Source organism: Anomaloglossus baeobatrachus, chromosome 5, assembly GCF_048569485.1.
Source record: "Anomaloglossus baeobatrachus isolate aAnoBae1 chromosome 5, aAnoBae1.hap1, whole genome shotgun sequence".
Classification (NCBI taxonomy): Eukaryota; Metazoa; Chordata; class Amphibia; order Anura; family Aromobatidae; genus Anomaloglossus; species Anomaloglossus baeobatrachus.
This window is the reverse complement of record NC_134357.1, coordinates 182,282,162-182,309,237: the sequence shown is the minus strand read 5'-3', so window position 1 is coordinate 182,309,237 and position 27,076 is coordinate 182,282,162. Positions and strand designations below refer to the sequence as shown.

At 50.1% G+C, this 27,076-nt stretch overlaps 1 protein-coding gene across 4 annotated transcripts in view; it reads left to right on the top strand.

Moving 5' to 3' along the window:
• Positions 1 to 27,076, top strand: part of LOC142309845 (DPY30 domain-containing protein 1-like) — a 67,598-nt gene that overhangs the window by 20,157 nt on the left and 20,365 nt on the right. For 2 of the 4 annotated variants that reach the window (XR_012754012.1, XM_075347303.1), the window contains exon 4: positions 447 to 551. Coding sequence is in view for 3 of the 4 variants with exons in the window: in XM_075347303.1 (XP_075203418.1) it covers positions 447 to 551 (105 nt within the window). In the remaining variant the exon portion in view is untranslated. Of the gene's footprint in view, positions 1 to 446; positions 552 to 24,727; positions 25,255 to 27,076 lie in introns of those variants that run through there. The other 2 variants (XM_075347302.1, XM_075347301.1) reach the window with 2 other exon arrangements.

Here is a 27,076-nt window from a genome sequence, read left to right as displayed (position 1 = left end):
ATGTAATCTATAAACTCACTCAGCTTTGTATTTTTATTGCTGAATGTATAGTCTTATGTGCCTTTTGTGTTGTTTTTATGTTTTGGTTTTTTTTTTTTCTGCTGAGCCTTGTTGAGGAAAAATGTGGAAGAAACTCTAAAATTACATTGTGCAATAAAAAGAAAACAAACTGGTAAAAGGGATGAGGAAAAAGAGCAAGGAAATATCCACTGTATGATTGAGATTTTAGAAATCTCATTGATTTTGCTTCTACTATAAAACACTGCATTTTTCTGCCCCCCAAAAAATGGATGGAAAAATGTGCCAAGATTGCTATATGTAAACAAGCCCTACATCCTACAAACATTTACCTGTGACACACAGTGCAAAAGACCATGTAGAAAGTCGATAAGTATTTCACTTTTATCAGGAAGAACAGATTTATTATGCATATTGTTTGATTTCAGAGGAAGGTTTCAGAGGAGCATACCCCAAAAACTATAGCAGAGCTTACAGAGAAGTTTGGTGCACCCCACCTACCGACTGTGGAGGAAACCGATGAAAGTGTGTCTGTAAGTATTCCTCAAGAGTTCTGTAAGGCTATGTGTGCACTGGGTGTTTTTCGCTGTGTTTTTGCGCGTTTTTCAGGTGCGTTTTTGGCCTCAAAACTGCATGACTTTCCTTCCCCAGCAAAGTCTATGACTTTTCATTTTTGCTCTCCACACACAACTTTTTTTTTTTTTTTTTAGCTGCGTTTTTGAGCTAAAAAAAAAATGGACATTGCCATTCTTTCCTGCGTTTTTCACCCATGCAATGCACTGGAAAAACAGTGATCAAAAACGCAGCCAAAATTTCACCGAAAAACCGTAAAAATGCATGCGTTTTTTACTGGTGCGTTTTTGCAGCAGGTGTGTTTTGTGTTTTTTGCAACCAAAAACGCAGCGTAAAAAAACGCTATGTGCGCACATAGCCTAAGGCTGTGTACATTTCTGGAGAATTCCTCCTTTTCTTACTTGCTGCTTCCTTTGGTTTCGTACCTGATAAAATGAATAATACCTCGCCTGGAGCTGTTTTTACCGATTTTACTATATTTACATTCTTTACTTTAGGCCACAATTACACATTGTGAGTCACGGTCTGTGATTTATGGACCGGACATGAGTCCCGACCTGAACACAACTGCCACATAGGAATATATGAGGCTGCCAAGTTCTCGTCAGTCTATGCATCGCACTGTGTACTCACGGATGTGTATCCAGCCTTATGCGGGCGTCACACGAGGCTATCTATTGTGCGATCGCACGAGCGATCGCACCCGCCCCCGTCGTTTGTGCGTCACGGGCAATTAGTTGCCCGTGGCACACAAAGTCGTTAAACCCCTGTCACACGCACTTACCTGCTGAGCGATGTCGCTGTGGGCGGCAAACATCCACTTCCTGAAGAGGGAGGAACGCTCGGCATCACAGCGACGTCACACAGTGGCCGGCCAATAGAAGCGGAGGGGCGGAGATGAGCGGGACGTTAACATGTCGCCCACCTCCTTCCTTCCGCATTGCCGGCGGGAGACAGGTAAGTGGTGTTCGTCGTTCCCGGGGTGTCACATGGAGCGATGTGTGCTGCCCTGGGTACGATGAACAACTGGCTCAGAGAAGAAGATGAAACGACTTTTTGAAAATGAACGACGTGTCAACGAGCAACGATAAGGGGAGTATTTTTGCTCGTTCACCGTTGCTCGTAGCTGTCACACGCTACGATATGTCAAACGATGCCGGATGTGCGTCACTTACAACGTGACCCCGACGACATATCATATTCTAATAAGAACATGTCTGATTGATATGTATTACAAGTTTATTACGTATATTGAACAGAGCATAGAGCACCTGCCAGGGACTTGGCACAGCCATGTATTATATGGTAGCCCATTCATTTGAATGGTTATCATGTAATACTACATTTGTTATAAATTATATACAACATTCTGAAGCTTTCCTTAGAAGGAACAAAGTACTGCTGTTGGTTTCGCCATCAAAACCTACGGTTATTGCCTAATAACCAAGATTGCTGCTTTTTTACAAAAGCTCTAAGAGTAGGGATGATCCTTTAATTTTGAACCTACCCATTTAAGTACATCTTGGGTACCTTAAAGGCAATCTATTACCAGGTTTTTACCACCTAATATGATAGCAGCATAAAGTAGAGACAGATCCTGATTCCAGCGATGTATCACTCTGCGCTGCTTACTGTAGTTTTTATAAAATCACTGTTTAATCAGCAGGAGATTATCATTAGATGACTTCTTGGCCTGCTGCCAGGTAGTCCAGCATATTCATGAGCCCTGTATAATCCCACCCCAACACTGATTGGCAGCTTTTTACCCACTTATAGTGCCCACACAAGACTGCAAATCAGTGGTGTCGGCGGGGTTATGGGGCTCGACATTGAAATAACTGCTAGATCTGCTGCAGAGATAACAGTGATTTTATCAAAATGACAGCAAACAGCTCAGCAAGTGATACATCGCTGGAATTAGGATCTCTGTCTCTACATTATGCTTCTCTCAGATGAGCTGGCAAAAACCTGCTGATAGATTTCCTTTAAAGCACCACTGCAGTGTTTTGTTTGTTTTTTGCCGCTGGAGTGGTGTTTTAAATTTAAGTTTCTTGACCCTACTCATATACTTCTCTGCCGCCGTCTTAATCTTCTATCACTGCTGTTCCCGTCGGTCTTCTGCAATTTGTGATCAACCAGCTAATCCAGTATTTCATGGAGTGAACCGGAGGTCACTCTTCAATGTAAGTCTATGAGAGCCTTGTTCTGGCTGTCATACACTTGCAATAAGAGCTTGTGATGTAACTTCCAGTCAGAGGTTGCGGTCACAAGATGGTGCTATGGGACCAAAGCAGTGTCAGTAAAAACTGAAGACACTGGAGGGTGAGTATATTGAAAATCCATGCTAATAAAAAGCTGCTTTTTACAGTACCAGCAAAGTCTATGAGATTTCTGAAATCTCATGCATGCGCGCGCACCCACACACACACACACACACACACACACACACACACACACACACACACACACACGCGCAAACACACAAACACCTGCAGATTTTTTTCCTGTTTTGTCAAATACCTGTGTTTTTGCTGCAGATTTCAAAGAATGAGCATGTCAATTTCTTTGCAGTGTTTTTACAACGTTTTCTCATTGATACAACCCATTTTGTAGAAAAAACGCACCACAAACACATCAAAAACGCCACTAAGAACACACCAAAAACGCAGATGACTCAAAGAAGATTTCCTGCCACAAGATCAGGTTTCGGTCAGGGAAAAAAACTTACCAAAAAAGCCCTGTGTGAACATAGCCTTTGTGGTGACAAGCCTTAGGGGTACTTTGCACGTTGCGACATCGCTACTGCGATCTCGTCGGGGTCAAATCGAAAGTGACGCACATCCGGCGCCGGTAACGACGTCGCAGCGTGTAAAGCCTAGAAGCACCGATAAACGATCGCAAAAGCGTCGAAAATCGGTGACCTGTGTAGTGTCTGTCATTTCCATAATTTCGCTGCAGCGACAGGTACGATGTTGTTCCTCATTCCTGTGGCAGCACACATCGCTGTGTGTGAAGCCGCAGGAGCGAGGAACATCTCCTTACCTGCGTCCCGCCTGCAATGAGGAAGGAAGGAGGTGGGTGGGATGTTTACGTCCCGCTCATCTCCGCCCCTCCGCTTCTATTGGCCGCCTGCCGTGTGACGTCGCTGTGACGCCGCACGGCCCGCCCACTTAGGAAGGAAACGGGTTGCTGGCCAGAGCGACGTCGCAGGGCAGGTAAGTGCTTGTGAAGCTGCCGTAGCGATAATGTTCGCTACAGCAGCTATCACAAGATATCGCATCTGCAACGGGAGCGGGGACTATCGTGCTCAGCATCGCTACAATCGGCTAGCGATGTCGCAGCGTGCAAAGTACCCCTTAGTGCTGCTGTCTCTTACTAGTGACAAGCCTCAGTGCTGATTTTGTTATCCTATTATCTTATTTTTGGACGAGCCTCTGTGCCGCTTCCCCTAAGTCTCAGTGCTGCTTCCTTTTAGTAGTGCCAAGTCTCAATGTCACTTCCCCTTAGTAGTTACAGGGATCAGTGCCTTTTCCCCTCAGTAGCGACAATCCTCAATACTGCTTCCCTTTAATCTCATTGCCGCTTCCCGTTAGTGGTGACAAACCTCAGTGCTGCTCCCTCTTAGTAGTGAAAAGCCTCCGTGCTGCTTCCCCTTAGTTATGACAGGTGTCAGTGCTTATTCTCCTTTGTAGTAACAAGCCTCAGTGCTGCTTCCAGTTAGTAGCGAGGAGCCGCACTACTGCTTCCCCTTAAATCTCATTGCCACTCCCACTTAAGCCTGCTTTACACGTTGCAACGCCCCCATCGTATGTGTGGCACGTTCAATTTGTTGAACGTGCCGCACAAACGATTAACCCCCGTCACACGTACTTACCCTTCCATACGACCTTGATGTGGGCAGCGAACGTCCACTTCCTGGAGTGGGAGGGACGTTCGGCGTCACATCGATGTCACGCGGCAGCCAGCCAATAAAAGCGGAGGGGCGGAGATGAGCGGGACGTAAACATCCCGCCCACCTCCTTCCTTCCGCATTACCGGCCGGGAGCCATGGGACGCAGGCAAGATCTGTTCAATGTTCCCGGGGTGTCACACACTGCGATGTGTGCTGCCTCGGGAACATTGAACAACCCGACGTGCAATTCGTCAGGATTCAACGATGTGTATGCGATGAATGTTTTAACGTTCAATCGCAATCGCACATGCCTGTCACACACTACAATGTACCTTACGATGCCGGATGTGCGTCACTTACGACATGATCCGACACATCGTAAGATATAGTGTAGCGTGTAAAGCGGGCTTATATGGTGACAAGGTTCAGTGCTGTTCACTCTTACTAGTTACAAGCATCAGTGCTGATTCCCCTTAGTCTCAGTGCCATTTCCCCTAGCAGTGACAAGTCTCAAAGCCGCTTCCCCTTATTCATGACCAGCCTCAGTTCCGCTCCATCTTAGTATTTACGAGCCTCAGTGCTGATTCCCCTTAATAGTGCAAAGTCTTATTGCCGCTTCCCCTTACTAGTGACAAGCCTCAATGCCGCTCGCTCTTTCTAGTTACAAACCTCAGTGCCGCTTCCCCTTAGTAGTGCCAAGTCTCAATGCTGCTTCCCCTTAGTAGTGAATAGTCTCAGTGTTACATACTGTTAGTAGTCATAACACCACACACTGTCTGCCCTCCTACACTTCATCTAGCTCACTTTCACACTTTGATCTAGTCACAGAGGAAGAAGTTACTAGGCTCCTCGCATCTTCTTGCCCTACTACCTGCACCAGTGATCCTATTCCCTCACATCTCCTTAAATCTGTCACCCCAACTGTCACCACTCGCCTAACTAAAATATTCAATCTCTCTCTACTCTCGTGTCTTTCCCTCTTCCTTCAAACATGCCAGCATACACCCATTACTTAAAAAAAACATCCCTGGACCAAAATTGTGTCGCTAATTACAGACCAGTCTCTAATCTCCCCTTAATCTCCATACTATTGGAACATTTCGTCCACTCCCGTTTAATCCGCTATCTGTCAGATAACTCTCTCCTTGACCCTCTACAATCCGGTTTCCGCTCCTTGCACTCTGCTGAAACTTCTCTTACTAAAGTCTCTAATGAACTACTAACAGCTAAATCTAATGGTCACTACTCCATGCTCCTAGATCTCTCTGCTGCATTTGATACTGTGGATCACCAGCTCCTCCTCACTATGCTCCGCTCTATTGGGTTCAAGGACACCGTTCTTTCTTGGTTCTCCTGTTACCTCTCTGACTGCTCATTCACTGTATCTTTTGCCAGCTCCTCTTCCTCTCCTCTTCCCCTTACGGTCGGGGTTCCTCAGGATTCAGTCCTAGATAATCTCCTTTTCTTTTTCGCTCTATTGGGAGACCCAGACAATTGGGGTGTATAGGCTATGCCTCCGGAGGCCGCACAAAGTACTACACTTAAAAGTGTTAGGCCCCTCCCCTTCTGCCTATACACCCCCCGTGCTCCCACGGGCTCCTCAGTTTTTTGCTTTGTGCGAAGGAGGTCAGACACGCACAGCACAGCTCCACAGATTAGTCAGCAGCAGCTGCTGACTATGTCGGATGGAAGAAAAGTGGGCCCATATAGGGCCCCCAGCATGCTCCCTTCTCACCCCACTCTTGTCGGCGGTGTTGTTAAGGTTGAGGTATCCATTGCGGGTACGGAGGCTGGAGCCCACATGCTGCTTTCCTTCCCCATCCCCCTCTGGGCTCTGGGTGAAGTGGGATCTTACCGGTCTCCAGGCACTGAGACCGTGCTCCATCCACAACTCCTGTGGAGCCTGATGGATAGGAGCCGAGTATCGTTCAGGGACATGGCCCTGCATCTTGGAGGTACTCTGTATCCCTGTGGGGACCGCGCACGGCATCACCTCAGCTTTGCTGGGTGTGCTAGTGCACCGGGGACCGCGGCGCTGACCGGGTCTATATGTGCCATTACACACTCAGCGTCGCTGAGTGTGTTTATATGTAAGGGCTACCGCACTAACCGCCGCTGCCATGGGACACTGCGGCGCGGCTGGGACTTGTAGTTCGCCGGGGACTTTCACGCCGGCCGCGCTTTTACGGCGGCCGCGTTTATTACTAGAGTCCCCGGCTTCCTTGTGGCCTAGTTTACTTTTCTCCCGCCCTCAGCCATGACAGGCAGGGGGAAGGGCGGGACGCTGCACGGAGCGAGCAGCTCTGAGGGCTGGAGTATGATTTACATACTCCACCCCCCTCACTGTGCACGGTGTGAGCACCAGTTCGCGCTCTTTCTCGGCCACGCCCACAGCTCCCTCATCTCGTCAGGACGCCGCAGCGATTCCTGTCAGCTCCACCGACGCTGCAGAAGAGGGACAAGTCCTGGGAGACCCAGACACGGTCTCTGGTGGCCTCACAACCGCTTTAGGCGGCTGGTAAGCAGCACCTGTTGGTGCTAGCCCCATGGTGCTGTAGTGTATTGGTACATTATTTGGGTATCATATATACTTTACACTGTATGAGCACAGTGCATTCTGGCTATATACCCTTTTGTGTAACTCAAGGAAAACTATAGCATGGCGCCCACAAAAGGCAGGGGTGCCAAAACACAGGCTTATTATGCTGCCTGCGCCGCTTGTAAGACCCCACTACCGGCAGGTTCCACTGACCCTCATTGTGTGCAGTGTTCGACCCCCTGTGCCACTTCTTCAGCCGGAGCCTATGCTAAGAGGGGCCCAGGGGGAGACACCTGTTGACACTGTCCAGGTGACGGGGACTGAGTTTGCTAAACTCTCTGAGACTATGGCTAAGATACTAGAAGCCTTGCAGTCCAGGCCGGTATCTCAGCAACGGGACCCTGTTGAATCGTTGTTCCCGGGCCCCCCTCAGTTGGACCAACAATGTCCTCCCGGGGTATCTCCTACATCCCAGTCTGAGGGTTCTGACTTAGACCCCAGCCCCAGATTGACTAAGCGGGCTCGCTTAGAATTTCCCTCGACATCATATTGTTTAGGGTCTCAGCGGGGGGAATCTTTGGTTGATGATGCGGAGACAGCTGATCAGGATTCTGATCCTGAGAGCGCTCTCAATCTTAATACTCCAGACGGGGACGCCATAGTGAACGATCTTATTGCGTCCATCCATCAGTTGCTGGATATTTCTCCCTCAGCCCCTCCGGCGGAGGAGTCAGCTTCTCAGCAGGAGAAATTTCGTTTCAGGTTTCCCAAGCGGACACAGAGTATGTTTCTAGACCACTCTGATTTCAGAGAGGCAATCCAGAATCACCATGCTTGTCCAGATAAGCGTTTTTCTAAGCGCCTTAAGGATACACGTTATCCTTTCCCCCCGGACGTGGTTAAAGGTTGGACTCAATGTCCCAAAGTGGATCCTCCAATCTCCAGACTGGCGGCTAGATCCAGACTTGCAGTGGAAGATGGGGCCTCGCTCAAAGATGCCACTGACAGGCAGATGGAGCTCTGGTTGAAATCCATCTATGAAGCTATCGGAGCTTCTTTTGCCCCAGCATTCGCAGCCGTATGGGCGCTGCAAGCTATCTCAGCAGGTCAAGCGCAAATTGAAGCAGCCACTTGCACGGCCGCGCCACAAGTGGCATCCATTACCACCCAGACCTCGGCAATTGTGTCTTACGCTATTAATGCTGTCCTGGACTCTGTGAGCCGTACGGCGGTGGCGACCGCCAATTCGGTGGTACTCCGCAGGGCCTTGTGGCTACGGGAATGGAAGGCAGATTCTGCTTCCAAAAAGCGCTTAACCAGTTTGCCAATTTCTGGCGACAGGCTGTTTGGCGAGCGTCTGGATGAAATCATCAAACAATCCAAGGGAAAGGATACATCCTTACCCCAGCCCAAACAGAACATTCCCCAACAGAGGAGAGGGCAGGCGAGGTTTCGGTCCTTTCGGGGCGCGGGCAGGTCCCAATTCTCCTCGTCCAAAAGGTCTCAGAAAGAACAAAGGAACTCTGATGCATGGCGGTCTAAGTCACGTCCTAAAAAGAACATTGGAGGCACCGCTAACAAGGCGGCTTCCTCATGACTTTCGACCTCCTCTAGTAGCATCCTCGGTCGGTGGCAGGCTCTCCCGCTTTTGCGACGCCTGGCTGCCACAAATAAAAGACCGCTGGGTGAGAGACATTCTGTCTCACGGTTACAAGATAGAGTTCATCTCTCGTCCCCCGACTCGATTCTTCAGGTCTTCTCCGCCTCCCGAGAGAGCCGAGGCTCTTCTGCAGGCGCTGGGCACTCTGAAGGCAGAAGGAGTGGTGGTCCCTGTTCCTCTTCATCAACAGGGCCACGGTTTTTACTCCAACTGGTTTGTGGTCCCAAAGAAGGACGGGTCTTTCCGTCCTGTCCTAGACCTGAAACTTCTCAACAAACACGTAAAGACCAGGCGGTTCCGGATGGAATCCCTTCGCTCCGTCATCGCCTCAATGTCCCAAGGAGATTTCCTTGCATCGATCGATATCAAAGATGCTTATCTCCACGTTCCGATTGCCCCAGAGCACCAGCGCTTCTTGCGCTTCGCCATAGGAAACGAACACCTGCAGTTCGTGGCACTGCCATTCGGCCTGGCAACAGCCCCACGGGTTTTCACCAAGGTTATGGCTACTGTAGTAGCGGTCCTCCATTCTCAGGGTCACTCGGTGATCCCGTACTTGGACGATCTGTTGATCAAGGCACCCTCTCAAGAGGCATGCCAACACAGCCTCGACGCTACCCTGGAGACTCTCCAGAGTTTCGGGTGGATCATCAATTTTCCAAAGTCAAATCTGACACCGGCCCAATCGCTCACATACCTTGGCATGGAGTTTCATACCCTCTCAGCGATAGTGAAGCTTCCGCTGATCAAGCAGCGGTCACTACAGACAGGGGTACAATCTATCCTTCAAGGCCAGTCACACCCCTTGAGGCGCCTCATGCACTTCCTGGGGAAGATGGTGGCAGCAATGGAAGCAGTCCCTTTCGCGCAGTTTCACCTGCGTCCTCTTCAATGGGACATCCTACGCAAATGGGACGGGAAGCCGACGTCCCTCGACAGGACCGTCTCCCTCTCTCAGGCGACCAAAGCTTCCCTTCGGTGGTGGCTTCTTCCCACTTCATTATCGAAGGGGAAATCCTTCCTACCCCCATCCTGGGAAGTAGTCACGACGGACGCAAGTCTGTCAGGGTGGGGAGCGGTTTTTCTCCACCACAGGACTCAGGGTACGTGGTCCCGGCAAGAGTCCTCGCTTCAGATCAATGTTCTGGAAATTCGGGCAGTGTATCTTGCCCTGAAAGCGTTCCAGCAGTGGCTGGAAGGCAAGCAGATCCGAATTCAGTCGGACAATTCCACAGCGGTGGCATACATCAACCACCAAGGCGGCACACGCAGTCGACAAGCCTTCCAGGAAGTCCGGCGGATTTTGATGTGGGTGGAAGCCACGGCCTCCACCATATCCGCAGTTCACATCCCAGGCGTGGAAAACTGGGAAGCAGATTATCTCAGTCGCCAGGGCATGGACGCAGGGGAATGGTCCCTTCACCCGGACGTGTTTCAGGAGATCTGTTGCCGCTGGGGGGTGCCGGACGTCGACCTCATGGCGTCCCGGCACAACAACAAGGTACCAACGTTCATGGCACGGTCTCAAGATCCCAGAGCTCTGGCGGCAGACGCCTTAGTTCAGGATTGGTCGCAGTTTCAGCTCCCTTATGTGTTTCCTCCGCTGGCACTGTTGCCCAGAGTGTTACGCAAGATCAGGGCCGACTGCCGCCGCGCCATCCTCGTCGCTCCAGACTGGCCGAGGAGGTCGTGGTACCCGGATCTGTGGCATCTCACGGTCGGCCAACCGTGGGCACTACCAGACCGACCAGACTTGCTGTCTCAAGGGCCGTTTTTCCATCTGAATTCTGCGGCCCTCAACCTGACTGTGTGGCCATTGAGTCCTGGATCCTAGCGTCTTCAGGGTTATCTCAAGAAGTCATTGCCACTATGAGACAGGCTAGGAAACCAACGTCCGCCAAGATTTATCACAGGACGTGGAAAATTTTCCTGTCGTGGTGCTCTGCTCAGGGTTTTTCTCCCTGGCCATTTGCATTACCTACTTTTCTGTCCTTCCTTCAATCTGGACTGGAAAAGGGTTTGTCGCTCGGTTCCCTTAAGGGACAAGTTTCAGCGCTCTCTGTGTTTTTCCAGAAGCGCCTAGCTAGACTTCCACAGGTACGCACGTTCCTGCAGGGAGTTTGTCACATCGTTCCACCTTACAAGCGGCCGTTAGAACCCTGGGATCTAAACAGGGTGCTGATGGTTCTTCAGAAACCACCATTCGAGCCAATGAGAGATATCTCCCTCTCACGACTTTCGCAGAAAGTGGTTTTTCTAGTAGCAGTCACTTCTCTTCGGAGAGTGTCTGAGCTAGCAGCGTTGTCGTGCAAAGCCCCTTTTCTGGTTTTTCACCAGGACAAGGTGGTTCTACGTCCGGTTCCGGAATTTCTCCCTAAGGTGGTATCCCCCTTTCATCTCAATCAGGATATTTCCTTACCCTCTTTTTATCCTCATCCAGTTCACCAATGTGAAAAGGATTTGCACTTGTTAGATCTGGTGAGAGCACTCAGACTCTACATTTCTCGTACGGCGCCCCTGCGCCGCTCGGATGCACTCTTTGTCCTTGTCGCTGGCCAGCGTAAAGGGTCACAGGCTTCCAAATCAACCCTGGCTCGGTGGATCAAGGAGCCAATTATCGTAGCTTACCGTTCGGCTGGGCTTCCGGTTCCCTCAGGGCTGAAGGCCCATTCTACCAGAGCCGTGGGAGCGTCCTGGGCTTTGAGGCACCAGGCTACGGCTCAACAGGTGTGTCAGGCGGCTACCTGGTCGAGCCTGCACACTTTCACGAAGCACTATCAGGTGCATACCTATGCTGCGGCGGATGCCAGCCTAGGTAGACGAGTCCTTCAGGCGGCGGTTGCCCACCTGTAGGAAAGGGCCGTTTTACGGCTCTCTTACGAGGTATTATTTTACCCACCCAGGGACTGCTTTTGGACATCCCAATTGTCTGGGTCTCCCAATAGAGCGAAAAAGAAGAAGGGAATTTTGTTTACTTACCGTAAATTCCTTTTCTTCTAGCTCTAATTGGGAGACCCAGCACCCGCCCCTGTTTTTTTGTGTAACACATGTTGTTCATGTTGAATGGTTTCAGTTCTCCGAGTTTCCTTCGGATTGAAGTTACTTTAAACCAGTTTATAATTATTTTTCCTCCTTCTTGCTTTTGCACCAAAACTGAGGAGCCCGTGGGAGCACGGGGGGTGTATAGGCAGAAGGGGAGGGGCCTAACACTTTTAAGTGTAGTACTTTGTGCGGCCTCCGGAGGCATAGCCTATACACCCCAATTGTCTGGGTCTCCCAATTAGAGCTAGAAGAAAAGGAATTTACGGTAAGTAAACAAAATTCCCTTCTTCTCTCTATACACTGCCCATATTGGACAAACAATCAGCAGATTTGGTTTCCAGTACCATCTCTATGCTGATGACACCCAACTGTACACATCTTCTCCTGACATCACTCCTGCACTATTACAAAATACTACCAATTGTCTGTCCGCCGTCTCTAACATCATGTTTTCCCTCTATCTAAAACTGAACCTGTCAAAAACTGAACTTCTCCTGTTTCCTCCCTCTCCCAGCCTTCCAAAACCCAATATTACCATTTCTGTTTGTTGCTCTACCATTACGCCCCAGCAGCACGCCCGCTTTAAGGGACTTTTAAATGTGGACAAGAAAAATGTAATATGTGTGAATTTATCAAAAAAGGTGACCATATTATAGACACCAATGGCAAAACATATAAAGTTAAAACCTTTATAAATTGCAATACGACACATGTAATATATATGGCTAGTTGCTATACTTGCTGTAAATATTACATTGGGTGCACTATTCGTGCTTTGAAGAAACGTATCAGTGAACATGTCTCCTCCGCTTCTGCAGAATCTCTGGTGGGACGTACTACTTCAGGACTCTGCAAACATTTCAGAGATATGCATCAGGGGACTGTAAAGCTGGTGTCACACATAACGACGACGACAACGACGTCGCTGCTACGTCACCATTTTCTGTGACGTTGCAGCGACGTCCCGTCGCTGTCGCTGTGTGTGACATCCAGCAACGACCTGGCCCCTGCTGTGAGGTCGCCGGTCGTTGCTGAATGTCCAGCTTCATTTTTTGGTCGTCACTCTCTCGCTGTGACACACACATCGCTGTGTGTGACAGCGAGAGAGCGACGAAATGAAGCGATCAGGAGCCGGCACTGGCAGCTGCGGTAAGCTGTAACCAGCGTAAACATCGGGTAACCAAGGGAAGACCTTTCCCTGGTTACCCGATGTTTACGCTGGTTACCAGCCTCCGCTCTTGCTGCCAGTGCCGGCTCCTGCACTGTGACATGTGGCTGCAGTATGCATCGGGTAATTAACCCGATGTATACTGTAGCAAGGAGAGCATGGAGCCAGCGCTAAGCAGTGCGCGCGGCTCCCTGCTCTCTGCACTGTGACATGTAGCTGCAGCACACATCGGGTTAATTAACCCGATGTGTGCTGCAGGAGAGCAAGGAGCCAGCGCTAAGCGCGGCTCCCTGCTCTCTGAACTGTGACATGTAGCTGCAGCACACATCGGGTTAATTAACCCGATGTGTGCTGCAGGAGAGCAAGGAGCCAGCGCTAAGCGCGGCTCCCTGCTCTCTGAACATGTAGCACAGCGACCTTATGATCGCTGCTTCTGCTGTGTTTGACAGCTAAGCAGCGATCATAACAGCGACTTACAAGGTCTCTGTTACGTCACCGAAAATGGTGACGTAACAGCGACGTCGTTGTCGCTGTCGTTTAGTGTGACACCAGCTTAAGTTCATTAAAAGTACAAGGTGTTGAAAGAGTTAATAGGCCTTACAGAGGAGAGGACTGGCATAGCCTTGTTTTGGCCAGGGAAGCTTTTTGGATACTCAAACTAAAGGCACGTTATCCTAATGGCTTGAATTATCGGTCCAATTTGTCTTATATCTATTAATCTATATTGACATGTATTTAGATGTATGTAACTTTTTGTATAAGCTAATGTCTGCATGAAATGTGTGGTTTTTTTTTTTAACTTGTTCACTCAAGTATGGATATGAATTTTATGGCACTTTTTTATGTAGTTCCAGCTGGTCATGGGATCTATTTAAGCCACTGCATATTTTATTTCTTTACATTTGCCTATGATTAAGGAGTATTTTCTTTGAAACGCGTAAGGCGTAATCAGGGCTTTTCGGAAGGATTGATCCATTCTAATTTTTATGATGAATTTGAAATAAAGAAAAATATTTTTTTATGGACATCAGTGGTGGATTTGTTTCTACCCCTTCCTCCCTTCATTGATTGCTCATTCATTCTTGCCTGGATTATTGTAATTCTTTACTAATTTCTCTCCCTGTTACTAAACTCTCCCCTCTCCAATCCATCCTGAATGCTGCGGCCAGGATCATTTTCCTCTCCAACCGCTTCACTGATGCCTCTGCTCTGGGCCAGTCATTGCACTGGTTGCCTATCCGCTACAGAATCCAACATATAAGGAATAACGTTTGGAACACCATTCTAAGTCCGAACTGGGTGCAAAAACCTAAAAAAACATCACTATGGGGAGATACGTTATGCACACCAGTGACTATGTAAGGGGAATACATGAAATAGCAGAAACTGCTGTGTGAATACTGACTTGAAAAATCCAATAGCTATATGCAAGAGTGAAAATGTGAAAAATGGAATCTGCATTACTGCCATGAACATATGAATAAAGAGAAATTTAGCTACTGAATTGATCAATGCAATAGAGCCCCAACACTACGCCAAAGTCAGTATTCACACAGCAGTTTCTGCTATTTCATGTATTCCCCTTACATAGTCACTGGTGTGCATACCTTATCTCCCCATAGTGATGTTTTTTTAGGTTTTTGCACCCAGTTCGGACTTAGAATGGTGTTCCAAACGTTATTCCTTATTTGTTAGTAGTTTTTCGTTTGTGAACTCTCCCCAACCACACCTATTGCCAATCCACATCGTATATATAGCCTGGGTCTCAGCTTCCCATACACGGTAAGTTTTTTAACTGCAAGAGAGAACACACACAAGCTAGGGACCCCAACGTAGAGAAATACTTTGGCGTAGTGTTGGGGCTCTATTGCATTGATCAATTCAGTAGCTAAATTTCTCTTGATTCATATGTTCATGGCAGTAATGCAGATTCCATTTTTCACATTTTCACTCTTGCATATAGCTATTGGATTTTTCAAGTCAGTATTCACACAGCAGTTTCTGCTATTTCATGTATTCCCCTTACATAGTCACTGGTGTGCATACCTTATCTCCCCATACAGAATCCAACATAAACTTATCACTCTCACTCACAAAGCTCTCCACGGTTCTGTACCACCATATATCGCCTCCCTCATCTCTGTCTATCACCCCACCCGTGTCCTCCACTCTGCTAATGACCTAAGACTGACTGACATCCTCAACAATTTATAGTCCCGTCTTCAGATTTCTCACGAGCTGCAGCTATGCTCTGGAACACACTACCAAGAGCAATCCGATTAATTCCCAACATCCACACCTTTTAGCGGGCCCTAAAAACGCATTTCTTTAGACTAGCCTATCACCTCACTGCCCTGATCTAATCTAGTCCCTTTCTGCCCTTCATAAAATTTACTTCCAATTCTTGTCCCCTGTATCTTATGATTGCATTCCTCTCTGTCACAAACCACCGGGGGGGTCACTCAGAAATCCCCCGCGCTGGCTACCAGTACGTCACAATCGGGGGGTAACAAGTGGGGGTCACCCCTCCTTTATACCTCCCGACCGACAGACAGAGCACGTGACGCGCTCTCTAGCGCCCCTCTTATAGTCAGGCCAATTATGGAATTGCCCGACAATAAGCAAGGAGGCCGCTATACTACTTATGCCGATTATTGAAGGGTCCCCGGTGAGAGTAGGGTATATATTCCCCCGACCTCCGCGGGCGGAATATATAAAATCTCCCCGAATCTCACTGGCCTCCCCACAATAATCCTTGGCACCAACTCGCTGCCACCAACCGCTTCACGGTAACTATTAGCCGAACACACAGACGTGGGATTCAAGATCGAGATAACAGAACAGCCCAAGATTAATTATATAATTTAATCAGCCTAAAGCACACTAGAAACTACAATATATACAATAGGGAGTCTACAGAATATACATATGTCAGAGTACAGTTACAATCAAAGCATGGGTTACAAACAGGCATACACAGTTCCAGCAGTTACCTTGTTGCGTCTGGCCACAGGGGGGCGCTGTACCCAGGTTTCTAGGATCCTTCCCACAGATGTTTCCTACACGTGCCCCCAGCGAAAAGACCACTGGAAAATGGCCGAAGTAGGGTTATCAACCTGGGCAGATCCAGGTCCCCTCCTACCTTAGTGACCTCAGAGGGAGCACTGCCCCACCCCTGGCTGGAGTTATGGACAATATCCCAACATGGAATATGGGCCATAACTTGGCCTGGGAGCGTCGTAGGCGGACGCCAATGCTCTCATTGTGACAGTTATGAATTTAGCTACAGAACGAGGGGACTCATGACCTGTCTGCCAGTTCCCCATTGGCTGATATCACGCCTGGGGCATTTCCCGATGTCCTGCTCCCATAAAAAGGGTGTGCCGGCATCGGCCGCATGCGGAGACACCATTTTTATGGTTGCCATATTTATCGGAAATATGGCTTGCGAGATATGAACCATTTTTTACTGGAGTCGTTCTGTCTGGCTATTTCCATAGCCTTGCTAACTAGCTAGCAGCTCCTACTACAGGGTGACGGCAGGGAGTCATCCTGTGTCCATTGTTCCCACACCACCTCATTTCCATATCACAGGACATGGCCATGGAGGTGTAAGTGGAACACTGAGAACAAGAAGGGAGGGGGCACTGCCAGGGAGTGATGAGGGATTATGACTGGAGTCATAATTCATCTTCATATCCCGGGATTTGCCTCACACCTCCCCCCTTTTGAGGGCGCTAGGGGGCAGCACACTCCGGTGTTCCCCCGTGCGCCCGTCCGCGACCTCTCCTTGTCGGGACAGCCCGTCTGCGTTACCGTGGTCACGGCCCCTTTTGTGGCGAATGGTGAAGTTGTATTGCTGGAGCGCAAGGCTCCATCGCAACAATCGCCCATTCGTCCCAGAGACGGTGTGCAACCAGCTGAGGGGATTGTGGTCCGTCTCCACGATGAAGTGGCGCCCGTATAGATAGGGTTGCAGACGCTGCAGGGCCCACACTATGGCCAGGCACTCCTTCTCCCTCGTGGAATAGGCAACTTCCCTTGGTAACAGCTTCCTGCTCAGGTACAAGACTGGGTGCTCTTGGCTCGCAGAGTCCACCTGGCTGAGCACCGCACCGAGGCCGAAGTCACTGGCGTCGGTCTGTACTACAAACGGCCGCGTGAAGTCGGCTGCCTGTAGCACGGGCGGGCTGGACAGGGCGTCCTTTAGGGCCCGGAAGGCTGTCTCGCAGTCCATTGTCCAATCGACTGCAGAGGGCAGCTTCTTCTTGGTGAGGTCCGTCAAGGGCTTTGCCAGGCTACTATAGCATGGAACAAACCTCCTATAGTACCCAGCGGTCCCCAAGAAGGACATCACCTGCTTCTTGGTCCTGGGGGTGGGCCAGGATGCGATGGCCTCCACTTTCTCAGGCTCGGGCTTCAGTGTTCTCCCACCTACCCGGTGACCGAGGTACTGGACCTCGCTCATGGCCAGCTGACACTTCCCCGGCTTGATGGTCAAACCTGCCCGGTGGATCCGCCTGAGCACCTGTGCTAGATGCTCTAGGTGGTCCTCCCAGGTGGGACTGAAGACGGCAATGTCATCCAGGTACGCGGCCGCGTACCCTTCAAGTCCCTTGAGCAGGGTGTTGACCATCCGCTGGAAAGTGGCAGGGGCATTCCTCATCCCGAATGGCATCACCGTGGACTCGTACAGTCCAAATGGGGTAATAAAGGCAGAGCGTTCCCTGGCCTTGCGAGTCAGGGGGATCTGCCAATATCCCCGGCTCAGATCCATGATGGTCAGGTACTGAGCCCCGGCCAACTGATCGAGCAGGTCATCGATGCGTGGCATTGGGTACGCATCGGCGACCGTGACCGCATTGAGCCCCCTGTAGTCCACGCAGAACCGAGTGGTTCGGTCCTTCTCAGGGACGAGGACTACAGGCGAGGCCCAAGCGCTGTTGGATGCCTGGATCACCCCCAGCTTCAGCATCTCGTCAATCTCCTGGCGCATGTGTTGCTGCACCTCCAGGGAGACCCGATATGCTGAACGCCGGATCGGGGGATGATCCCCAGTGTCCACGTGATGGACAGCCAAGTCAGTCCTTCCGGGCTGGTTGGTAAACAACCCCCGGAAGGGGAGGAGGGTGGCCCACAGCTGGGACCGTTGGTCTTCCAAGAGCTGGTGGCCAACCTCCACATCCTCAATGGATCCGCCTGCCCTAACCTGGGCTAGCATATCCAAGAGGGTTTCCGCTTCTCCCTCCTCGGGCAGGTTGCACACGGGGAGCGCACATGCCTCCCGCTCATGATGTGCCTTCATCATGTTCACATGGAAGGGCTTCCGCCTTCCACGGGCAGGGTCCAGGGTGACCAGGTACGTTACAGGGTTGAGCTGCTGGTACACGAGGTATGGGCCTTCCCAGGCTGCCTGAAGCTTGTCCTGTGGTACGGGGACCAGTACCCACACCTTTTGACCCACTTGGTAGGTCCTCTCACAAGCGTTCTGGTCGTACCAACGCTTCTGATCGGCCTGGGCTTGAGCCATATTGTCGTGTACCAGTTGCGTCAAGGCCTGCATTTTGTCCCGGAAGCGCATGACATACTCGATAACCGACACTCCAGGGGTGGCCAAATCCCCTTCCCAAGCCTCTTTCACCAGAGCCAGGGGGCCCCGCACACGTCGCCCGTACAGGAGCTCAAACGGTGAGAATCCTGTTGAGGCCTGTGGAACCTCCCGGTAAGCAAATAACAGGTGTGGGAGATACCGCTCCCAGTCACGCCCATGGGAGTCGACCAACATCTTAAGCATCTGCTTTAAGGTGCCATTGAACCGCTCGCACAGGCCATTAGTCTGTGGATGGTACGGGCTGGCCACCAGATGTCGCACCTGGACTTGCTTACAGAGGGCCTCCATCAGCTGGGACATGAATTGGGTCCCCCGGTCAGTGAGCATTTCCTGGGGAAAACCCACTCGGGAGAAAATCTCCAGCAATGCGGTGGCCACCTTGTCAGCCCGAATGGACGACAAGGCCACTGCTTCTGGGTACCGGGTGGCATAGTCCACTACCGTCAGTAGGAAGCGTTTCCCGGAGCTGCTGGGGATGGCCAGCGGGCCGACCAGATCCACAGCCACCCTCCTGAAAGGCTCATCGATGATTGGCAGAGATACTAGTGGGGCTTTGGGGCGTGGCCCCGCCTTCCCCACTCTCTGACAGGTTTCACACGAACGGCAGTAGGCAGCCACATCGGCCCCCATTTTTGGCCAGTAGAAATGCTGGTTTAACCTGGCCTTGGTCTTAGCGATCCCTAGGTGTCCGGCCATCGGAATCTCATGTGCGATCCGCAACAACTCCGTCCGGAACGGATAGGGTACCACCAACTGTCGGTCCCTGGGCCACGCCTCTGGTGAACCCTGCTGGACCGTGGCCCGGTACAGCCGTCCTTGGTCCCAGACCACTCGCTCCGGGTCCGAGTCCGAGGGAGGCTGTGCCGCCTGCTCCTTAAGAGCTTTCAGGCTGTCGTCAGCTTCTAACGCTGCCTGAAACCCCTGACTAGATGTGGCCAGAATCGACGAGACTGTCACATCTTCAGTCAGTACCCCGGGACCTGTGTCCTGGCCTCCACCTGACTCGGCTGCCACTTGGTCAGAAGGGGAAGAGCTATCGGACCTCCGGGAGGCCCCTTGGCTTCCAGCACTCCCACTGCGGGTGACAGCGGCCACAGCCGCTGCGACCGTGGGTCGTGCCTGCTCCTCCTCCGTTCCTGACCAAGTCGCCGGTTCAGGCAGACCTACCTGGCTTCCTGACACCCCGGTTGTGGGGGAACCATGCACCGAGATCTTACCTGGGAGCACTTCCGCTCCTGGACCGGCCCCAATCTCACCTGCCTGTTCCCCTCCTGCAGCAACAGAACCCCGCTGTGAAATCTCTGGGGACCCCACATTTGCTGTGGTAGCCCCCACCCCACACACTGGTCCTCCCCCTGCAGCACCCTGCTCTCTGCTTATCCCTGCAGAGGGCAACAGATCCCAGCTCACAGGCTGGTTACTTGTAGAGGCATTGTCACACCTTTCTCTGACCCCCTCCCCTGTCACAGCGGCAGCTGTGTGTGTGTCTATGGTGTCTATGCAAGCAGAAATATCAGAGTTCACCCCCTCCTCCCCTACATCATTCATAGATAACACATTAACATTGTCCGGAGGCATGTCAGTACTGGCTGAAGGTTCAGCCCTTGGTTGGGGCCCAAACTGGGAGGTTATCTGCCCCAAATCTGTCCCAAGTAGCACGTTTGCAGGGATCCGATCAGTTACCCCCACCTCCCTCACCCCCCGCCCTGCGCCCCAGTCCACATAAATGTCAGCAACAGGCAGCGCCGGGTCAGTGCCTCCAATCCCGGAGACAGCGAGGGTTTTTCCAGGGATCAAGTCTTGGGGGGACACCATCTCAGGCCGCACCAGAGTCACCTCCGAGGCGCTGTCTCGCAGTCCTATGGTCACAGACCGGCTGACGGTGACAGGTTGGAAGCTGTCCAGGGACCTACCACCACCCCCACCCACACAATACACCTTGGGCGGCCCTTGGGACGGGGACGGAGCCGGGGCCTTGGGACGCTGAGGGCACATGGCCTTGAAGTGTCCAGGTAGGTTGCACTGGTGGCACCGTCTTGGTTCCGCCACGGGCCTGGAGAGGGGAGTTGAGGGGGACACCCCCTGCAGTCTAGGGGCAGGTGGGGCAGTCGCCGAATTCATCTTACCCCCTCTCCAGGTGCTGCTGGTGGCCGCTCTCCTGGCCTCAGGGGCCCGGTTGTTGGTGTAGTCATCGGCAAGGGCAGCTGTAGCCGTGGACCCCTTTGGCTTCTGGTCTCGGATGAACTGGCGGAGATCCTCAGGGCAGTTCCACAAGAGTTGCTCCGTGATGAACAAGTCCATGATCTCCGGTCCGGTGGAAAGCTGCAGGCCTTGGGTCCAGTGGTCGGCAGCTCGGGCAAGTGCCCGCCGGTGGTCAGCCCAGGAGTCCTTTGGTCCCTTCTGTAGGCTCCGGAACTTCTTGCGGTAGGACTCTGGAGTGAGGTTGTACTGTTGGATCAGGGCCCGCTTGATGGTGTCGTAGCCCTGATCTGCCTCAGCAGGCAAGTCACCAAGGATATCCAGGGCCTTACCCCTTAAACGGGGGGTCAGGTATTTGGCCCACTGGTCCTTGTCCAGATGGTGCTGCAAGCAAGTCCGTTCAAAAGCAGTCAAGAAAGAGTCCAAGTCTCCATCCTTCTCCAGCACTGGGAAGTCCTCAACACGGACCTTTGGAAGTTTGGTGTCTCGAAGGTCACATGTGGCTGATGAGGGCCGGAGCTGAGCTAGCTGCAGCTGGTGGTCACGGTCTGCCTGTTGCCGTCGCTCCGCAGCCTCACGCTCTGCCTGGCGCTCTTCACGCGCTGCCTGCCGCTCTGCCCTGCGCTCTGCCAGGAGTTCCTTGTAGCCCTCCTGGTCTCCAGCCTGGAGAAGGGCCATAGCCATTTGAAGAAGGCTATCCGAGCCTCCCAGGCTCGGTGGAATGGCACGTGGTGATCTGCGGCCCGCTGCGGAGCCTGGTGCTTCACTGTCCATTGCAGAGCGGAGGGCTGGCATCTGGCTCGTTGAGGACCCTTGGGTGAGCTGCTCCTCATCTTGTCCAGCAGTGCCAGGTTGTGCAATGTCCTCTGCAGAGCTGTTTTCTGGCGTCGAGCTCCTGGAGGACTCGTGGGCAACCTCCTCATTGCTGTCCACAGCACCGTCCTCCCTCTCTTCGGCTCCTGCCTTAGCATTGGCCAGTTGCATAGCTCTGCTCCTGGTGCCATCAGCCATTCTTGCAGACTTTTGGTCACTGACACAGAACTGACACCTGATGCCTCCACACACCTTACAGTATCTGCACTCTGACACTCTAGTGTTGAGCTAGTCTGAAGACCCCAGCAGCCACAGCTGCTGCAGGCAGTCTTTAGTGTCTGGGAGTATGGGTCTCACACTCACACACACTATTATCTCGATCCCACCGCTATGCCACCAATATGTCACAAACCACCGGGGGGGTCACTCAGAAATCCCCCGCGCTGGCTACCAGTACGTCACAATCGGGGGGTAACAAGTGGGGGTCACCCCTCCTTTATACCTCCCGACCGACAGACAGAGCACGTGACGCGCTCTCTAGCGCCCCTCTTATAGTCAGGCCAATTATGGAATTGCCCGACAATAAGCAAGGAGGCCGCTATACTACTTATGCCGATTATTGAAGGGTCCCCGGTGAGAGTAGGGTATATATTCCCCCGACCTCCGCGGGCGGAATATATAAAATCTCCCCGAATCTCACTGGCCTCCCCACAATAATCCTTGGCACCAACTCGCTGCCACCAACCGCTTCACGGTAACTATTAGCCGAACACACAGACGTGGGATTCAAGATCGAGATAACAGAACAGCCCAAGATTAATTATATAATTTAATCAGCCTAAAGCACACTAGAAACTACAATATATACAATAGGGAGTCTACAGAATATACATATGTCAGAGTACAGTTACAATCAAAGCATGGGTTACAAACAGGCATACACAGTTCCAGCAGTTACCTTGTTGCGTCTGGCCACAGGGGGGCGCTGTACCCAGGTTTCTAGGATCCTTCCCACAGATGTTTCCTACACGTGCCCCCAGCGAAAAGACCACTGGAAAATGGCCGAAGTAGGGTTATCAACCTGGGCAGATCCAGGTCCCCTCCTACCTTAGTGACCTCAGAGGGAGCACTGCCCCACCCCTGGCTGGAGTTATGGACAATATCCCAACATGGAATATGGGCCATAACTTGGCCTGGGAGCGTCGTAGGCGGACGCCAATGCTCTCATTGTGACAGTTATGAATTTAGCTACAGAACGAGGGGACTCATGACCTGTCTGCCAGTTCCCCATTGGCTGATATCACGCCTGGGGCATTTCCCGATGTCCTGCTCCCATAAAAAGGGTGTGCCGGCATCGGCCGCATGCGGAGACACCATTTTTATGGTTGCCATATTTATCGGAAATATGGCTTGCGAGATATGAACCATTTTTTACTGGAGTCGTTCTGTCTGGCTATTTCCATAGCCTTGCTAACTAGCTAGCAGCTCCTACTACAGGGTGACGGCAGGGAGTCATCCTGTGTCCATTGTTCCCACACCACCTCATTTCCATATCACAGGACATGGCCATGGAGGTGTAAGTGGAACACTGAGAACAAGAAGGGAGGGGGCACTGCCAGGGAGTGATGAGGGATTATGACTGGAGTCATAATTCATCTTCATATCCCGGGATTTGCCTCACACTCTCCATGTGCTTTTTTACACTCTGTACCTGTATAAATTCTGGCTGGTGACCATGCAGCTGGTTTTGAATTCCCTATATAATCGAGGGCTGGACCATATATGACAAGGCCCCCCCCCACACCCATTCACCTTTTGTGCCTCCTCTATTCCCTCATAGACTGTAAGCTTACGAGCAGGGCCCTCACTCCTCTTGGTATCTGAATTTTGTTATTTTGTATTGTCTCATATTGTTTGTACATGTCCCCTCTGAGATGTAAAGCGCTGCGTAATATGTAGGTGCTATAGAAATAAAAATTATTATTATTATTATTATTCTACAAGCCTCAGTGCTGCTTCACATTAGTCTCAGTAACACTCACCAAGTCTTAAGCGGGCTTTACACGCTACGATATTGCTAGCGATATTGTACGCAAACATCCCGCCCACCTACTTACTTCCGCATTGCGGCCGGCGGCAGGTAAGGAGACGTTCCTCGCTCCTGCGGTGTCACACATAGCGATGTGTGCTGCCGCAGGAGCGACGAACAACATCGATAATCAACCCTTACCGATTTTTGGTTTTGGGATGACCTCTCCATGGTGAACGATTTTCACCATTTTTGAGGTCGCTTAAGGTCGCTGGTAAGTGTTACACGCTGCGATATCGTTAATGACGCCGGATGTGCGTCACTAACAACGTGACTCCGACGATAAAACATTAACGATATCGTAGCGTGTAAAGCCCCCTTTAATGCCGCTTCCCCTCAGTAGGGACAAGTCTGTGCTGCTTCTGCTTAGTCTCGTTGTTTCCCCTTAGTAGTGAGTAGTCACATTGCCTCTTCCCTTCAGTAGTAACAGGACTTTGCACCTTTTCCTTACATGTTGCTCGCTAGCAATTCCACTATGAATACCAATGGTAGTGTTGAAAGTTGCCTTTAAATCCTTGATTTGTTTTCTGGGGGCCTGTGTGAGCAGCCCAACGTTGATTAACCTGACATTTCTATGCCTGTTAAAGAACGAGACAGAAAAAAATGTTATGTTTTAGCAGGATAAAAGAAACAAAAAAAATCCCTCACATATAAGACGGTAAAGTACAGCATAGCCTTTTTCCCATGTCTATAATTTACCATTATTTTCTTTTAATTTTCACATTGTTTATTTGCTAACATGTTTAGCATCACCTTACAGACAGTATCAGTTGTAGCTTTCTGTAGTGATAACGCCTATTTCATTTTATACAGGTATTTTTAATGGAGAGTTATTTTTAACTTTTGATGAAGGGTGGATCTATAATAAAACTGCTAACTTGCTTCTACGTGGACCCTACATAATGAAGGTCAAATGATACAAATTGTTTTTGGGAAGGCCACACTTATTATCTATGATTGTGCTCTCTATTTCACAATTCTCTATAATGGATTTGGGTAGCTCCTGTAAGTTTCCGTATCCTTAGACCAGAACCAGAATTGCTTTGAGGAACCTAATTTGCTGTTTTGTCATTTTCTTTTGAACATCAAATAATTACTAAACTTCTTTAATCCCACATAAAAGGGCAGTAAACAGAAGAGCCCAGATAATCTTCTGGAGACTGAGGACACAGAACCATCACATGATGTCGAAAAAGCTGATGAAAGTCCGTTAACATATGATTCGGGAGAGAATCAGGAAAACGATGGAATTCTAGAACAGGAATCCGTACACATACCGGCTGTAGATATTTCTGTAAGTGATGATGCACATGGAGATGACCATGTCGCATCTGTGGAGACGGCCAACACAAATACTGACCAGAATGAAACTGCTGTGGAACCATCAGAAGAAAAGGAAAGCCCAGCTGGTGCAGGAGAACCAGAAGCATAGCCTTCTTCTCTGAGAATCTCGTATCATGGACAGTGGAAAAAACACTCACTGCATGGGTGGGCTGCTTAGTATGCAGCAATCTAATCTTACATATTAATTGGATCATGAATAGTGTGTAAAGGCTTGAAAGAACTAGAACAACTCTACAGAGAATGTCAAATGTGATTATGATCTCTATTAAATCCCTTTCATTTTCATTGCCTGAGCTTGTTTTATTTTATTGTGTTATTCACAGTTTACCGTATATCTGTCTTTTTGTTTCGTGCGAAAATCACATTCCCTTACACCTTCGTTTTATTAACAATTTTGAGGATGTTAAATTGTCTAGAATTTTATTGTCTTTTTTTTCCCCCTTTTAACACATGTAATTAATTTTTCTGCCATTTTTTTAAAGTGTAACAAACATTTATTATTATTTCGTTCATAAATCAATAGTAAGAAAAAAACACATGGAAATAAGACATTTTGTAATGTACTGTATCTTATTATAGAAAGTCACTTATTTCTCTTTATGAACTGATCATTCATTTTCAATATTCCCACTTCACAGGTAAAATTTGTTTTCAGTTTTTGCAAATTTTCCCATTACTGAGATAAAACATGACAGTTGGTGCCCCTTAGGTTTTATGAAGAACTGCAATTGTCATTTTAGGACCTTGAACCCACATGTACTTCGCCAACTTTTTCCCACAAAAAATGTTACTTTTAGTCCGAAATTTTTCAATATCACAAGGGCTACAGGAGAAAATGGACCATACAATTTGATGTGCAAGTATGACAATGCCCCATATGTGGGGGTAAACTACTGTTTGGGTGCATGGCAGGGCTCAGAAAGGAAGGAGCGCTATTTTAATTTTGTAGGGCCATTTGGGCTGGGAATAGATTGCGTACACCACACTACATTTTTATAGCCCTTGACATATGAAAACAGCAGAAATCCCCACAAGTACCTAAGTTTGGAAACTACACTTCTCTTGGAATTCATCTAAGGGTACTTTCACACTTGCGTTGTGCTGCATTCGTTGCAATCTGCCGCCTTGAGGAATTACGGTAACCGTTGCAGGAATCCGTTTATTCCTCATAGGCTTCTATTACGGGCGGATTGCAATGGATGGTCTTGCGTTGCATCCGTCCAGTGGTGCATCAGTCGTTTTGTCGGTGACCGTCGAGCGGAAGGAACACGCAATGTAACGTTTTTTGTTCGTGTAAAAAAAAAAAAAAAACGCACTTGTGTCTATGGTGCTGGATTCCGTCGTCATGCGTTTGGCGACGGATTCCAGTGCAGTATTCCGTCACGGTCTACTGAGCATGCTCAGCATGTCCAGCAGAACGTTCTAGATCATTTTAAAAGCACTCCTGGTCTCTCTCTCTCTGTCTGTCTGTCGGTCTCTCTCCCTCTGTCTCTCTCTGTCTCTCTCTGTCTCTGTGTGTCTCTGTGTGTCTCTGTGTGTGTGTGTGTGTGTGTGTGTGTGGTGTGTGTCTCTCTCTCTCTGTCTGTGTGTGTGTGTGTGTCTCTATGTCCCCTTCTCTCGTACTCACCGATCACCGGCACAGCTGTCACACTGCTCTGGCGGCTTCTTCTGCTTTTCAAAATGCCGGCCGCTCATTATTCCATCTCGTATACACTGCTTCCCCGCCCACCGGCGCCTATAATTGGTTGCAGTCAGACGCGCCCCCACGCTGAGTGACAGCTGTCTCACTGCAACCAATCAAAGCCGCTGGTGGGTGGGTCTATATCGTGCAGTACAATAAATAAATAATTACAAAAAAAAAACTGTGTGCGGTCCCCCCCAATTTTGATACCAGCCAAGATAAAGCCACATGGCTGAAGGTTGGTATTCTCAGGATGGGGAGCCCCACGTTATGGGGAGCCCCCAGTCTAAAAATATCGGCCAGCAGCCACCTGGAATTGCCGCATCCATTAGATGCGACAGTCCTGGGACTCTACCCGGCTCATCCCGAATTGCACTGGTGCGGTGGCAATCGGGATAATAAGGAGTTAATGGCAGCCCATAGCCGCCACTAAGTCCTAGGTTAATC